Below are 16,460 nucleotides of genomic sequence, written 5' to 3' on the forward strand. Positions count from 1 at the left end.
TGATGATTAAGGTGCACCAAGGGTAAACTCTGGTTAGGAGAGCCATGGGTGACTGGATTGTCATATGTATGGCTGTAGTAGAGGACACAGAATTAACCTTAATACCAAAGGTGGCTAATTGCCAAGCATTCAGCAATGGTTATCTACAATTAGAAATCAGTAGTTAGAGGAAGATAAGTATTGCCCTATTCTGAAAGCAAAGTTCTACCTAGACCATGACTTAAAAATATTCAGAATTCACTATACACACAGGACCACCCATTCCTTTTCTCCTTGTGGAGTTATATGTGCACTTTACTTCTAAATAGTGCTTCTCATTGGTGATGAGAAGTATGTCAAAACAACTATGGGTTTCTTTCAAACTACTGAATGTTTGCCCATCCCCTAGAATCACTGCCATAGTTAAGCCACTGATAACAGGAGTACCCCACATCTCTCAGCTGTCTTGGAGTATGGAGAAGTGGATGCTAAGAAGCACTAAGTTATGAAGTACAGTAACTTAAATCTTACTTAATCTCAGGGAAACACTTTGCAATAGACGCAGATGGCTCTCGCATTTTATAAATAAATAAGCCAAGGCCCAGAGAAATTAAACATACAGAGGCTGACATACAATCTATCCGTAAGTATCATCCAGGAGAGTTCAAAGTCAATGTCTTTTGGGGTTTTTTGGTTATATTTATTGTCACATATAAATATTACAAAAGCCTACTTATAGAAAAGGTTTTAAAAGATAAATGGAGACTTCATCTCTGCAAAAAGGTAATTACTTCTATGGTAACTACAAGAAATGAATACCTGAGAATGGGCATCCAATCTAGAACAATGTGGATTTGTGTTTGAATGTGAGAGATACAAAGCTGTGAAAACGTAAACATACCTATGTTGAGAAACAACATAAGGAAAAATGGGTAGCAAATACATTATTATAGATACTGTATTATGCTTTAAGCCTAGGCTGAAGTAACTAACAGTACATACTAAACTAAAATACGCTTTTATAGTTCCTTGAAAGGACTTTATACTACTCTGTATGGGACAAGATGAAATAGAAGAGTATCATTAGAAAGAGAGCATGTAGGGAAAGCCCAAGATGTAAAAAGTATTAAACCATACATACAGGATAAACAAAAATTACATACGTAACATACATAAATATATGTAAAAATCGTAACTGAAATAAAAAACCTAAGCACCTACAGTTTAAAGTGGAAGCAAAACAAAACTCACCTTAATATCAAATATTCTTAAAAAATAAGATCTCTGTGGATTGTCCTTAACAAGACAAGCAACACCGCTGCACTTCTTTGACCACATACAGTTACGATCTGCTGCATATAACTGTACCACCGCTGAAGACATAGTCTGGAAAATGTAAAATTTATGGCCATTAGGTTCAAAATAACACTCAGATGACCTCAGCCCCTGCTGACATCCTGACTGCAACCTCATGAGAGACATGGAACCAGAACCACCCAGCTATGTTGCTTCTGAATTTGTGACTCATAGGAACAAGGGGATAATAAACATTTATTGTTACTTTTTGAAGAAATTACTTATTCAGTAATAAATAACACAATAACTATGCTAAAAATAACTATGGAAAGAAACATTTATTGCTGCTTAGAATGTATCAGAAACCGTGTTAAGCACTTTTAAATACACCTCCATTTAAATTTTATTACTAATTTCATTTTATGCTTGAGAACCTCAGAGTTAAAGGGATACATAATTTACTCCAAATCACACAGCTAACCGGCAGAGTTGAAATTCCAATCCAGGCAAGTTGTGACTTCGGATCCTGTACTTACTCCTTGCAAAATACAATAATCCCCAATCCCCCTTTATCCATGGGGAATACATTCCAAAACCCTCCAGTGGATAGCCTGAAACTGCCGATAGTAGCAAATCCCATATATACTATGTTTTTTTCCCCTGTGGATACATAGCTATGATAAAGTTTAATTTATAAATTAGGCACTGAGAGATTAACAACTAATAACACAACAGAACAATTACAACTATATACTGTAATGCACGTTATGTAAATGTGGTCTCTTACTCAAAATTATCTTATTGTACTATACTCATCCTTCTTGTGATGTGAGATGATAAAATGCCTATGTGAGGAAATGAAGTGGGGTAAAGGCATAGGTATTATGATGTAGCATTAGGCTACTACTGACCTTCTGACAATATGTCAGAAGGAGGATCATCCACTTCTAACCTGCAATTGACCTTGGGTAACTGAAACCATGGAAAGCAAAACCATGGGCAAAGGAGGACTACTACACTGTTTTCCAATAAAATGAACATTTAAGTAATGAAGTAGTAGTGTTAGTAAAGGTTGATGTCTGTATAGCAGTTAACTACTTTAGTATGGTACTAAATCAAACGAAAGCAAAATTTGTGGTTACTAAATTATAATGCTGGACACTTTGATCATACCATCCTGGAAGACAGATTCTAATATCACCTTTTTTAAAGATGGTAAAACTGAGGGAAAAAAGATATTAAGTGACTTGCACATGGCCACTTAGCTTGCAAGCTATACTGAAAACATGAAGAATTATTTGAGTGATCGTTGTACCAATTTTTCCAAGGATATAGCTAACTAGTACCCTTTCAGACATGTAAGAAAGAAGCTAATTGTTACATGCAAGGAACACAGCACATTAACTTCTACCACGTTGCCACCTCACTCATGACAGTAACATAAAATAATGGAAACTTTAGTTTAATTCTTTTTTTTTTTAAATTTTTTTAATGTTTATTTATTTTTGAGAGAGACAGAGACAGAATGCAAGTGGGTTAGGGGCAGAGAGAGAGCGAGACACAGAATCTGAAGCAGGCTCCAGGCTCTGGGCTGTCAGCAGAGCCAGATGCGGGGCTCGAACTCATGAGCTATGAGATCATGACCTGAGCCGAAGTCAGACACTCAACCGACTGAGCCACCCAGGCGCCCCAACTTTAGTTTAATTCTAAATTAAGTCTTTTTTTTAGGGGCACTTGGGTGGCTCAGTCAGTTAAGCATCCATCGACTTTGGCTCAGGCCATGATCTCACGGTTCGTGAGTTTGAGCCCTGCGTTGGGCTCTCTGCTGTCCGCACAGAGCCTGCTTAGTTTCCTCCGTCTCCCTCTCTCTCTGGCTCTCCCTCACTGGTTCAGTCTCTCTCTCTCTCTCTCTCTCTCTCTCTCCCTCTCTCTTCCTCTCTCTCTCCCTCCCTCCCTCAAAATAAATACACTTAAAAAAAATCTCCTTTAAGCTTTTAAATAAATAAATAAATAAATAAAGTTTCTTTTATAGTATAATCTAGGAAGTAACTATTCAATTTTAGTTTCTGTCAGAATGATACACCACACTTACAAATCCTCTGAAAGTAATAATCATGTTTTTGGGTCTAAATCTACTGATTTCAGGGGCACCTGGTGGCTCAGTCAGTTAAGCATCCAACTCCTGATTTCGGCTCAGGTCATGATCTCACGGCTTGTGAGATTGAGCCCCGCCACTGGGCTCTGTGCTAACAGAGCAGAACCTGCTTGCGACACTCTCTCTCTCCCTCTCTCTCTCTCTCTCTCTCTCTCTCCCCCTCTGCCCCTCACCTGCATGAGTGTCTCTCTCTCTCTCAAAATAAATAAACATTTAAATCTAGTGATTGCACTCCTAAATGGGAAATCAAGGAAATAATTTAAAATACCTCAAAAATTTGTTATTTTTATATAAATATGAAACAAAATGTTTATACGAATATACTAGTTACAGTTTTTTAAATAAAAGGAATTTAAAAACCAGAAGTAAGAGATGATTTAAGTAATTATAGTATACCAGTTCAATGAATACTGGTCATTATAAAAGGAAACAGACTATATTAGATTTAGAAATAAAGTTGTTTTGGGTTACCTAACTATGGCTGGGGAACTTTCAGACTCATATACACAGAGTTTATATATATTAGTTATAATAATAAAGTCAGAAATGTAAGATGAGTGTACTTTTGGGGAATCAAAATTGTATAAAGACTTTCCTAACTAACAGTGCTCCGTGTTATGTTTTTAACTTTTATAGACCACAAACTCATCTTTGAATTTCTGATAGTCACTGACAGCACACAAAGCAGCAAGAAAATTTCCACAAGAGCCATTAAAAAAATTATAAAGATAGTTTGAAACATATCAAATGTATATACTAGGATGCTGGGCTTAAAAAAGGACACTATGCCTTTGGCTTGCTCAAAGCATACTTTGTTCTTCTCCAAGTATAACACGTATCATTTTCTGCTTGGGCTCCCCGACCTCAAACTCCTAACACTGAAAACTTCAACCAAAAACAAATGGATTCTGCATATATGACCCAAAGGTATTAAAGAACAGACTGAAGGATTCAAAACTCAGATGAATAAATTTGTTTTCTAAGGCAAATTCATATAAATTACTGTCCTTTTAGTATGATGCTGTCAAAAGGCATTCATTTCTAAAAAGAAATTAGGAAACTAGATACCAAGAAAAAAATAAAAAAATCCTTTTACTTTTCTTTTTAACCAAAAAACAAGAAGTAACAGCTCAGAAAAGAAAAAAACGGATTATCAAATAGAGTCTGAAATTCCATTATGGAAATCCCCTTGCCAAATGACCAAACATTAACATGTAAAATGTATATGTGAACCTAAAAAAAAGTAACAAAAACTAAAAATCTACATTTAAACATTTATATAAATGTAAAACAAATTCTTAAAACATCTGCTTGAGAAATAAAGACCTGTGAAACAGTTTAATAGCATTCCACATAAACGTGGTTAGCAGAATAAACCTTATTCTAAAACAATTTATAGAATTTTAATACTGAAGAACCCACCTGTAATCAGAAGCTATTTTCAATAACTGGATTTTCAAATTTCTACTACAATCATACTGTCAGTATATGCCTCTTTCAGCCCTTTTTATCTTCAACTAGCAAAGTCTGAAAATTATATAAAGCCCTTTCTGATTAATTCAGGAAAATTATAGTAAATGCAAGAATAGCTTACACATATAAAATTTAATATATAAATGCTAGAAACATTAAAACAGTGACTATCCCTTAAGCCCTAGATTGACAGTGACTTAATTAAGCTTTTGAAAACATTCCTTCCATTCCTTTAAAGAAATTACAGCTATTCAACTCCGTTACATCTGGTCTCTCATAACTGAGAGGTATTATTGAAAAACAACCTGAGGACAAGTGCTTAGGAAAAGAAATCTATTTCTTATTAGCCCAATAATATTAGGGTTAAAATTTGTTAATTAAAAGGAAACAAGTAATATATCAGCTTTTGTAGAAACAGAACCTGTCCTATCATACACAGTCCTGATATTTCAGTACTAAGTTACTGAAATAACACATTCATCCTCAGAACTTTCATTGTCAAGAGCAGACAGAAGATAAAGGATGAACTCTGGGATGTGGATCTCTCCCACTGTCCTTCAATGGTGCACTTCTACCTCTCAGGCAGACTCTGCACCAGTCAAGAACTATTTCCCCAATTCCCTATGTTAAATGACTGGTTTTTTCCTTCACTTTTCTAGAGCACCTTCTTTCTGAATATCTTGTGTAAATCTTATTGTACCACAACTTATTCTAAAATAGACTAATTTGCTGTATTGATTATTCATTTTAGTGGACTGTAATTCCCTTAAGCACCTGAACGGTTTTGCAAGAATATATATATTTTCACTTCACCTACACTTTGCTCCAAGTAAGCAAACATTTGTTAAATTAAAAATTACATATTCTGATTTTGATACTAATACTATGATAATGTCCTTGATTTTAGGATACACATATGAAGCATTATAAAGGGGTATGATACCGGCAATTACTTTCAACTGGTTCTGAAAATAACTGTATATATATATATGTGTACATACATAAGACAGAAGAAACCCTAACGAAATGTCATAAATGCTTGACAAATCTGGATGAAGGATATGCAGGAATTCTTTGTACTATATTTGCAACTTTTCTGTAAGTATGAGATTAAAAAATTCTAAAGCCCAAATGATTCATAAAAGTGGAAGACTCTCAGCCTCCTTCCACAGCCATGAGTCTTGGGACGGTGGTTCTACCTGTACGTATACTAGCTACTACCACACTGACTCAAAACTAAGAAAATCACTACTTCTTCCAATTCCTTCTATACTCATACCAACGTTGTTACAGGGAGCTTCATCCTGAGTAAGAAAGACTTAAATCACAAAGATTCACCACTTCTATAGTTTACATTCTTTTCACATTATCAGAACGATCATGTTATATAACAGGTCAAAATAAGAATTTTAGACTAGGAAAACAGACGTTTCTTTTATTACAGGATCAGCTAATGACAGGGAAAAGACTGGAAGATACTAGGTCTTGTAGATCCTTGCCTGACCAACTGCCTACTTAGTACTAAGATGACTTAATAATGAACAACTGTCTACAAATATTATTTTAATAATCCAATAAATATACAATGTTGTTGAAGGAAATCATTTTTAAAGATATATTTTCAATTAATATCCAAGATAAACAGAGTATGGGGGGAAAAAAATCACAGGATTGAAAACATAAGTCTTTCCTATGGACATGATAGTCTAGATTAATAGCCAAAACACTCCAGCTTTTATGTGTGTGTGTGTGTGTGTGTGTGTGTGTGTGTGTATCCAAATTCCTAAAATCTAATCCAGGAAAATCCATCCTAAGTTTTCTTATTATATAAAACTGCTTTAAATGTTCCTAAATACTCTGACGATATATTCACATGAAATGACCCATTAGTATCATAAATATGAAATTTTGATATGAAACATAAAAGGAATTATAAAAGAAAAAGAAAAAATTTGGTTATACTTCAATTAAGAAATTAAAAATCATGTAAACGAGGAATTTGATTGAATTCTTATAATTGTTTAATTGTGCAGTGATTTCAAGGAGCAATTTTCTAAATAATTAAAGTATAACAATGCTTTAGTTACACAGCCACCTAAAAAACCCAACACAGAAACCAGCAATTTAAAAAAAATAGAAACAAGACTCCTGATTGCAAAGTATCAGTAAAAATTACCCAGGAAAAGAAAACACCAATAATTTACTCTGGAAAGGGCAGATTTTATCACCTGGTAATTTCCACAATGAGAAATAACCAGAAAGAGAAAGGAAAATAGAAAAAGGTAGAGATTAAAAAAGAATACATCAAAGACAGAAGACTCCACAAGAAACCGTAATTTTTAAAAAGCAAAGTTGGAGGATTAAAAGAGAAAGTGGACAAAAGCAGTAAGTAACAGAATCTCAAGTGTGTGTGTGTGTGTGTGTCTGTGTGTGTGTATAAAAGCCACAAGAAAACAGCTGCTGTCTTATGGATCAAGCAGAAATGGTGTTTTAGGCCTTAGTAGCTACTTAAGAAAACGACCATGCTAGGCATATTCATTTACCAAATGTTTACTGAGCACCTACTATGTACACGGAACTGTGATAAATGGGGGTGGGGGTGAATGAAAGTGAGGTCAAGCACAAAAATTTATTACAGACATGGTCCTCATGAAATGTGTTCTAATAGGCACAAAGACATTGTTAATGATTACAAATGCTATAAAGGAAAAATGCATCATACAGGAAAAATGTAAAACCTATCCAGCATGGGAAGGCTGCCCAAGAGTAACAATTTACCTGAAGGATGAAACTGAATGAGTCAGGCGAGCAAAGGGGTGGAGGGAAGAGGAGAGGAAATAGCATTCCACTGCAGACAGATCAACAAAGACCCTACCATGGGAAAGTGCTAATCTGAGTAGGTAAGAAAGAGAAGAGTGGCATGGAATGAAGTCACAGACTTCATATTAAAATATCATCAAACATGGCTCACCTCTGTGGTTTAGAGAGATAAACAGCCATGTGCAGTTTGGAGACTTTGTCTAGAGATGTAGTAGAGTGGTTTATCATTCCTATAATGGCTTTTGATGTCTCTTAGTATCTCAGTTCTGGTATACTCTTCTTCCCCACCCCCACACCCCGCCCAAGGACCCTGGGTTTGTCCATATGATTTGCTTTGAACAATAGAGCCTCAACAAATATAAGCAGAAGCTTGAAAACTACTTGTACGTAGTGGCTTGCCCTCCTGGAACTGCTGCCCTAAAATCTTGGGGTGAAAGACCATATGGAGAGCCGGCCCCATCATATTACCTGTCCTTGCCAAGCCTCGTTCCCACTGGACTGCCCACTGAATGCCACTGCATGAGTGAACATAGGTGACAAACTAGACACCCCACCAATCCACAGAATCATAAAATATAAATCAGTACTGCTTTTAAGTCACAAAGTTTTCAGGTGGTTTGTTTGCAGCAACATGTAGGAGATTATTTGAATATAATAATAACATAGTATAGATGGTTCTAGCTCCTTCCTCCATTTCATTTATACTGGACATGTGTTTAAAATTACCAGTAAAGTTTTCAGAAAAATTTTAATGTTTATTTATTTTTGAAGGAGAGACAGAGTGTGAGTGGGGAAGAGGCAGAGAGAGACACACACAGAATCTGAAGCAGGCTCCAGGCTCTGAGCTGTCAGCACAGAGCCCAACGCGGGGCTTGAACCCACAAGCTGCAAGATCATGACCTGAGCCGAAGTTGGACGCTCAACCAACTGAGCCACCCAGCACCCCAGAAATTTTGATCTATAAATCGTAAAAGTTTTAGAGCTCACTCTCACTATCAATGCACTTTCTTTTTTGGAATCATTGTTTAAATGCATTTTACATCCAAAAGCCTTACTAAAAGATATGTACTGGACAAGAGACTAAGCTCACTCACTAAACCAGTCATGGCCACACATCAATCTCATATGGTGTCTGTGATTTAAATTCATACATCAAAAAGCTGTAAATTATGTGGCAAAGATCTTTAGCATTACCTGCAATCAAAATTATAGATGCTAAAACCACAAATGGCAAAGTTTACATCCTCTTAGTTTTCTACTTGAAGGATAATCATATAAAGGTGAGAGGAATAGTGATCTCAATATAGACTGGGTTATGTTTGCAAATAGACAGGACACTGTAGTAGACGGGCAGCAAATAGGTGCAGCTTGCTCTCTTCTGCCTTTCCCTTCTCTGTAGCTTAAGTAGACATGCTTTAGGGAGTTTTTCTTCTTTCCTCTTCTGTGGGTTTCAATTTTTAGGGAATGAAGGTGCAGATGGGAAGGACGGTCCCAAGGATTACCACCTCAGCTGACCAAAGTTTAACAATTACCGGCTGCGCCCCAAGCTCTGGCAACAAGAAAATGCGGGCGCGCGCGTGTGTGTGTGTGTGTACAAAATACATTATAAAATATACAAAGTATATTATGCTATAATATAAAGTATGTTATATTTTAAGACCTAAGTATATTATACATTTTTATTATAAAATATATTTATTTATATATTATTAAATATATATTTTTTATTCTGCTACCACTTTCCTGCGCAAGTAACAGTTTGGGAAGAGAAGGTGGAAGGTTGTTACTTTGGTCACTGATAGGATTTCAGTGTTCCTGAACCCAGTATCATTTCACCATAAATTTATCCAGAGTATAATCCAATCCCTTCATTTTACAGAAGAGGTCAATTTATTTCTCAAAGTTCATATTGGTCAGCTCTGGATGAATTTCACAATCAGATGCTCATTTTATATTCACCACACACTACTCATTGATTTATCCCAGTTACTAATTTGTTAGATTTTTGACCTATCACATCTAAATGATTTTCAAAGAACTATATATCCTTAATATAATTTTATCCCTCTATTGATCTCATTTGGTTTACCTTATTTTGGAGGAGGGCAGGGGAAAGTCAGTGGCGGTAGCAAATAGAGGACTACTAGTGCATGAGAAAAAAGGATCTTTATGGAGAGAAAAACTTCAAACAGATGTAAGTTATACGACCTGGAGACATAAGCAGATTTACCAAGAAGCCAATTCATTTAAGTTTCAGAATCTTTTACTTGGAAGTGTCCCTTACAAAATTTGGTTTGTTCTCCTTTGGGGAGCACATGAAGGAGCAGCAACCCCAGCCACATGCTTAAGGGCTCCTCTGTAGCTATTCTTGGAGGTCATCCTGGTACTTCCATCAAGGATGCACTACCTCGACATCCGTCCAGCCCCAGCAAATAACCTGTCCCTCTTGGAACACAAAATGCTCCCAGACCCAATCTTTAACCCCAAGGAAAAGGTATGAATGACTGCTATTTAGCACCCTGCTGGGGTGGCACACTAAGACCAAACTTTGAACACTTCTGGGGAAAGGAGAGTGGTCCAGCCACCTAAGATCAAGAGCTGGAGTTTTTTCCCCAGGCAAGAAGCATCCTCTAAACAAAGTGAAGGAAATTAAAGATGTACCAGTAACTAGTTTAAGGAAACTTCTTTGAGCTTCACAACTATCAATATTTTGATCAAACATACTAGAGCAGGAGTCTTTTCTATAAAATACCAGATAGTTAATATTTTAGGCTTGTGGGCTCTTTGGCCTCTTTTATCTCTGCTGCCATAGCATGTGCAAAAGCAGCCATAGGTAATTTGGAGATGACTATGTTCCAATAAAACTTCATTTACCGACACAAGCAGGCTATAGTTTGCTAAGCCGTGTGCAAGAAGAAAGGATCTCTCTATAGAAAATACAAAATTGTTGTCATGTAAAGAGGTGCTCAATGAATAGATAGCCAAAATAAGTAGGAAAAAAAATATCAAGAAAGTGTATCAATTAATAGTAATAGAAATAAGTTATAATAATAAGCCATTTTTCTGGATTTTGTGATGTTTATGGTATTTTTTTTGTTGTTATCTTTTCTCATACTAAATCACCATTTTTATATTTAATTTTGGATTCTTTTTTTAAAGAGAACCCTTCCAAATTATGTAAGTTTCAGGCCACAAAACGTGGATCAGCCTTATTTGGAGTAACAATATAATGCACCAATTGCAGCAACAGGATTTTGTATCTAAAAAAAAAAAAAAAAAAAGAGCTAACTCAATATGTTCCTTTTGCCAAACCAAACTTAATGTAGTAACTTTTTAACATGCAGTGACTTTATCAACAGAAAAAAACTGCGGCTGAGCAACTTCAAAAAACCACTCAATAAAAAAAAGGTTTGAAAGGTCACTGGCAATGTGTGGGTCTAATGTGGATGGGTTGCAAGAGTCTTTATAGTTAACTTTCTACCCAAAGTAAGAATTCTTCACGTGATATTGTTAACAGACAATTAAATAACATTTGCTTGAATGCTTGCTCCAATGGAGAATTCACAACTTGAAGGGAAAAACTCTTATTCTTGAGCAACTCAGAAAATAGATACTGAACCTAAACCTGTTTTCCTGGCAATTCCCACCCACAGGTATTTAATCTTTAATCGTTCATTTAAATATCTGTTGAACATTTGCTATGTGACAGGCGCAGTGCTAGTTACTGTGGCTACAATGCTACAAAACTGGAGATGTAAACTATTCCCCCACTAATCACAGCATATCATATATGTGTAGTGGCAATAACATTTTCATTTTCATAAAGATGTGCCCCAACAACCCTACTTCTCAGGTCATCTCTTTTTCAGCAAGAATTTATTTTGGTCATTTCTCGTCTGACCTGATTTATGGATACCTTATCAGTCTGGTTGCCCTTATCAGTCTATAGGTACATGTGGTCTGACCAGTGCAGAATATTAGCGAAATGATGGAGGTGATAATTTGTTCCCAATCACAGAAAGAAATGCATGTGCCACCTCATTCTCACCTCTCACACTGTATACTGAAGACACAGGGCACCATCTTTCACTAATCAGTATCCTCTCTCATGTCCTGATTTTCCATTTCAGTTCTTTGCTCCCAAAGGCAAAACACCCTCTCTCACCCTCCCTTTACCTGGCTAATTCTGTTCACCTTTCAAACCTCAGTTCAGATGTCATCTATCATATCCCTTCCCTGACTCCCTCAAAAAGTGTTATAACTTAACCTACAGTTAATATCCTACTATTTATGAGAATAAGCAACATGAGCTTGCCTAACAAGGCACTTTAGTCCATTTCAGGAGGAAGCAGTTCCTCTTTTCACTAGGCCTTACCAAGAAGATTCTCTTCAAAAGTCAGTGGACTGGTTAGGTAATTAGACCCTCTCAAACTACACCAATGGTTAGGTTAAATATTTTTTAGTGGCCAGGAAATGCTAAAGAATAAAATGAAATCTAGAGTTAAAAAGTCTACAGGAGGGGGGCCTGGGTGGCTCAGTCGGTTAAGCACCTGACTTCGGCTCAGGTCATGATCTCGCAGTTCATGAGCTTGTGCCCCGCGTCGGGCTCTGTGCTGACAGCTCAGAGCCTGGAGCCTCTTAAGACTTCTTTGTCTGTCTGTCTGTCTGTCTGTCTGTCTCTCTCCCTCTCTCTCTGTGGCCCACCCCGGCTTGCACTCTGTCTCTATCTCTCTCAAAAATAAACAAACATTAAAAAAACATTTTTTTAAAGTCTATAGGAATCAAATATGCTGAGAAGTTCAAAGTTCATTAAAAAAAAAAAAAAAGCACAGAGAACACAGGGGCACCTGGGTGGCTCGGTCCCTTCAGTGTCCGACTTTGGCTCAAGTCATGATCTCACAGCTCGTGAGTTCAAACCCTGAGTTGGGCTCTGTGCTGACAGCTCGGAGCCTGGAGCCTGCTTCAAATTCTCTGTCTCCCTCTCTCTCTGCCCTCCCCTGGTTGTGTACGCTCTCTCGCTCTCTCTCTCGCTCTCTCTCTCTCGCAAACAAATAAACACTAAAAACAAAACAAAACACAGGGAACATAGTCAATACTATTATAACAACACTGTATGGTGACAGATGGTGACTACACTTTTGGTGGTGAGATATGTTGTACACTTGAAACTAACGTAATGCTATGTGTCAACTCTACTCAACATAAATGAATACTTGGAACAGGAAAAGTTACGATCTCTGACGTAACTAGTACCAGAGTTTCCCCACTAGTACACATCGCATTGGTACTAACAAAAATTCTCTGAAAGGAAGCCCACGTGAGCGTTTCCTGGACAGATCTGCCATAAGTCCGCTGCAGTAGAGCCCACATACTCAAAAAACTACAGGCAAAATATCTAAAAAATACTGAGATGAAAGGATCTAATAATTAGCAGGAATGAGAAATATTACATAAGCAAAGATAGCGTGACATACAGTATGAAAGAAGAGCTATAACTGATTCACAATAACCCCAAAAAAGTTAAGTCTTAACCATAATCAAAATGGATAAGTTCATCAGATGAAGCATGATAGGCAATTTGCATCCTGTAATAATGATGTATTTCTTTTGGAGCAAGAAAATATAGCAGAGTAAAATATATGGTACCTCAAATATTCACATAGGGACCTACTTTATCACATAGGAGTTAAAGTAAGTTCAGTAATGTGTTTGTTCTGTTGTACTAAACCACGGTAAAGAACTAACACATTTTAGAAAGACTTCCATCAAAATCAACAAAATATTTCAAATCTTACATTTATTAATTCAGATCTTCAGAACCTTAATATTATCCAAAATTACTCAGGCAACTCGAACTTTCTAGGTCATCAAGAAAAATACCCACACAACTCATTAAATAAACTACAATTTAGTTATACAATGAGATACAATACAGCTGCTAAAAAAATAAAAGAATGAAGAGGTTCTAAGTAATAAGGAAAAATCCTCAAGATACATTGTTATGTGAGAAAAAAGCAAGATGTAAAATGAAAGGTGTAGTATGTTAACATTTGTGCACAATAGCAAGAATCAATATTTGCCTAGTATGCATAAAACTCAAAATGGACACAGTTGCTACCTATTTTGTATATGCAAAGGTTTTTTGTGAGGGGAGGAAGGATGAGGCAAATGTAAGATAGCATGGAAGAGAAACTTTTCACTTTCATATATTTTGATTTTATACCATGTGAGTATTTGAGTTTTTCAAAAAATTAAATATTGATGTGAAAATACACACAAAAAAGAAAAAGACCCACTCAAGTCATATCATGGTAGAAGTCTGGGTGAAAAAAAGATCTTTGTGATCTAAAAACTGTAACCCAGGAAGAATTTCTCGCAGCTTTTAAGAAGCCTTCCTTTAAAAAAAAAAAAAAAAAAAAGTCATTTTTGAGAGAGCGAGAGAGCACATGGCAAAGAGAGAGGCAGACAGAGGATCCAAAGCAGGCTCTGTGCTGAAAGCGGAAAGTCCCACATGGGGCTTGAACTCACACACTGTGAGATCATGACCTAAGCCGGTCAGATACTTAACCGAATGAGCCACCCAGGCACCCCAAAAAGCCTTCCCTTAAAAATTAAGTGAACATTGCTGAAAATAACATACTATAATATCTAAAGGCATAAAGTAATAAAAAGGCAAACTTTGGCTATTATAAAAAGATAGCCTATGTCTGTAATGAAGGCCAAAGTCTATGGCTTCTTTCATAAACTTTCCCTTTGAGTCTTTTGAACTCTTAACATGATTAATCAAGACAGCAAGTTTAAATAAAATTCAGTCGGTTTTGTCTTCCATATTTGTTATTCTATATGCAGCAATTCATAATTATCCAAGCTTTTAAAGACAGTAATAAGGATGTGTATACATATTACATGTATTATATAATATAAATAGAAGTATATAAATTATGTGTAATATGTATACACATTTCTTTTGTACACATTATATATCATATATTATATATACACATATATATATACATACATTTAATTTGCTTGACTTCCATATGTACAATCAAGGTGGGGGAAGAACATGCAAAGAAATTAATCTGAGAGTAAATGGAATTTAAATTCAACATACAACCTAAAGACTTTAGATTCAAAATTTGAGACTCATACATGATGTGTAAGAATTATTAGAAAAGAAAAAAAAAAAGAGAGGCAAGAATCTTTCTTATTTTTTCAAAGATTTTATTTTTAAGTAATCTCTACACCCAGCCTGGGGCTTGAATTTACAACCCTGAGATCAAGAGACACATGTTCTACCGACTAAGCTGGCCAGGTGCCCCAAGGACCTTTCTAAGGTTGTTTTTAAGGTTTACACTTTACAGTAACCAGATCTATTATGGTGATCCTTTTGCCATGCATATAAATGTTGAATCATGATGCTGTATACCTAAAATATGATGCTGTATTTCAATTATGTTTCAATTAAAAATTTTATCCCTTGTTAACAACTTCAGACTTAAAATTATAGTGTTAAACATCAGTAATGATCTACTCAATAATTTGAAATCATTTAATAAACCAAATTTCATATACTTCCTCAGAAAGCTTAATGTTGCTAGTTTCAAAAGGCATTTTTTATTCAAAATGCATGAACCAATATTTCTAACTCCAGTTATCATTACTGAAACTGAATGAACATGCCTAACTAGATGTTCGATTGCAACCACTACAAAGGAGTAGGAAGCAGACTGTATTAAAATAAATGGTAGATCATGTTTTTTTTCTTTTAAAAGATTTTTATCATTAATAAACCATAAACTTGGGGGGCAGGGTTAAATGTTAGGATTTTATACAATTTAATTCTACTCTATAATGTTACACTAAGCACTATAAAGGCAAAAACAGCAAGCTAATAATTTTCTCTCTAAATGGAATGGGTGACTGGATCCCATGTACATATTTGGATACTTAAATGTTCTATGTTTTTAATGCATAAATTATTTGGGAAGAATTAATTTTGAGCCAAGGTGAGTGACTTAGGCAGGAGATGCCTAAGGCAGGAGGTGAAAAGATGCTACTAGACTCCTTTTCCTTCTGCTCTTTGGAGCTGCACTGTCTAATAAGGAGCTCACTAGCCACACACAGGTATTTAAAACTGAAAATTCAGTCCCTTTGTCTTACTAGCCACATTTCCAATGCTCAATAGCCATGGATGACTACTTATTAAATGGTACAAATGCAGAATACGTCCACCATCATGAAAAGTTCCATTGGATAGTACTGCTCTGGAAAATCCAAGGGAGAGATTTTATATAAATACTTTATTGGAATAAGACATAGAATTTATAAGGTCAGGAGTGGAACAGAGTTGGAATCATTAGACAAAGGAATATTCATAATAAAAAGAATAAAATCATATTTATTCCAAAATGTCTGGCTAACTAGAGACTCAATTTGAATACAGTATTAAATTCAATTTAACAGATATTTATTATATACTGAAAACAGAAAAATAATTAAGGGCTAGTCTCTGTCTCCAGTGACCTAATTAGGGAGATATGTTTTAAATGAATGCTACAAAATGAAAATGTACCAAATGAAATGTACCGAAATGAAAACAAAAATAAAGTGCTCTAGAAAGGCTGAGAAGCAAATGCTGAATTCTGACAGGGGACAAAGTAAGGGTAGAGAATCACAGATATCAGGGAAGAATAACGTGAGGACTAAAGCACAGATTCTGGGGTGGATTCCACCA

At 35.8% G+C, this 16,460-nt stretch overlaps 1 protein-coding gene across 1 annotated transcript in view; it reads right to left on the reverse strand.

Annotated features, from left to right (window-relative positions):
* Positions 1-16,460, reverse strand: part of WASL (WASP like actin nucleation promoting factor) — a 61,980-nt gene that overhangs the window by 29,285 nt on the left and 16,235 nt on the right. The window contains exon 2 of the mRNA XM_060633012.3: positions 1,231-1,365. Within this exon, the coding sequence (XP_060488995.1) occupies positions 1,231-1,365 (135 nt within the window). The remainder of the gene's footprint in view (positions 1-1,230; positions 1,366-16,460) is intronic.

The sequence above is a fragment of the Panthera onca genome, chromosome A2 (genome assembly GCF_046562875.1).
Source record: "Panthera onca isolate mPanOnc1 chromosome A2, mPanOnc1 haplotype 2, whole genome shotgun sequence".
Lineage (NCBI taxonomy): Eukaryota > Metazoa > Chordata > Mammalia > Carnivora > Felidae > Panthera > Panthera onca.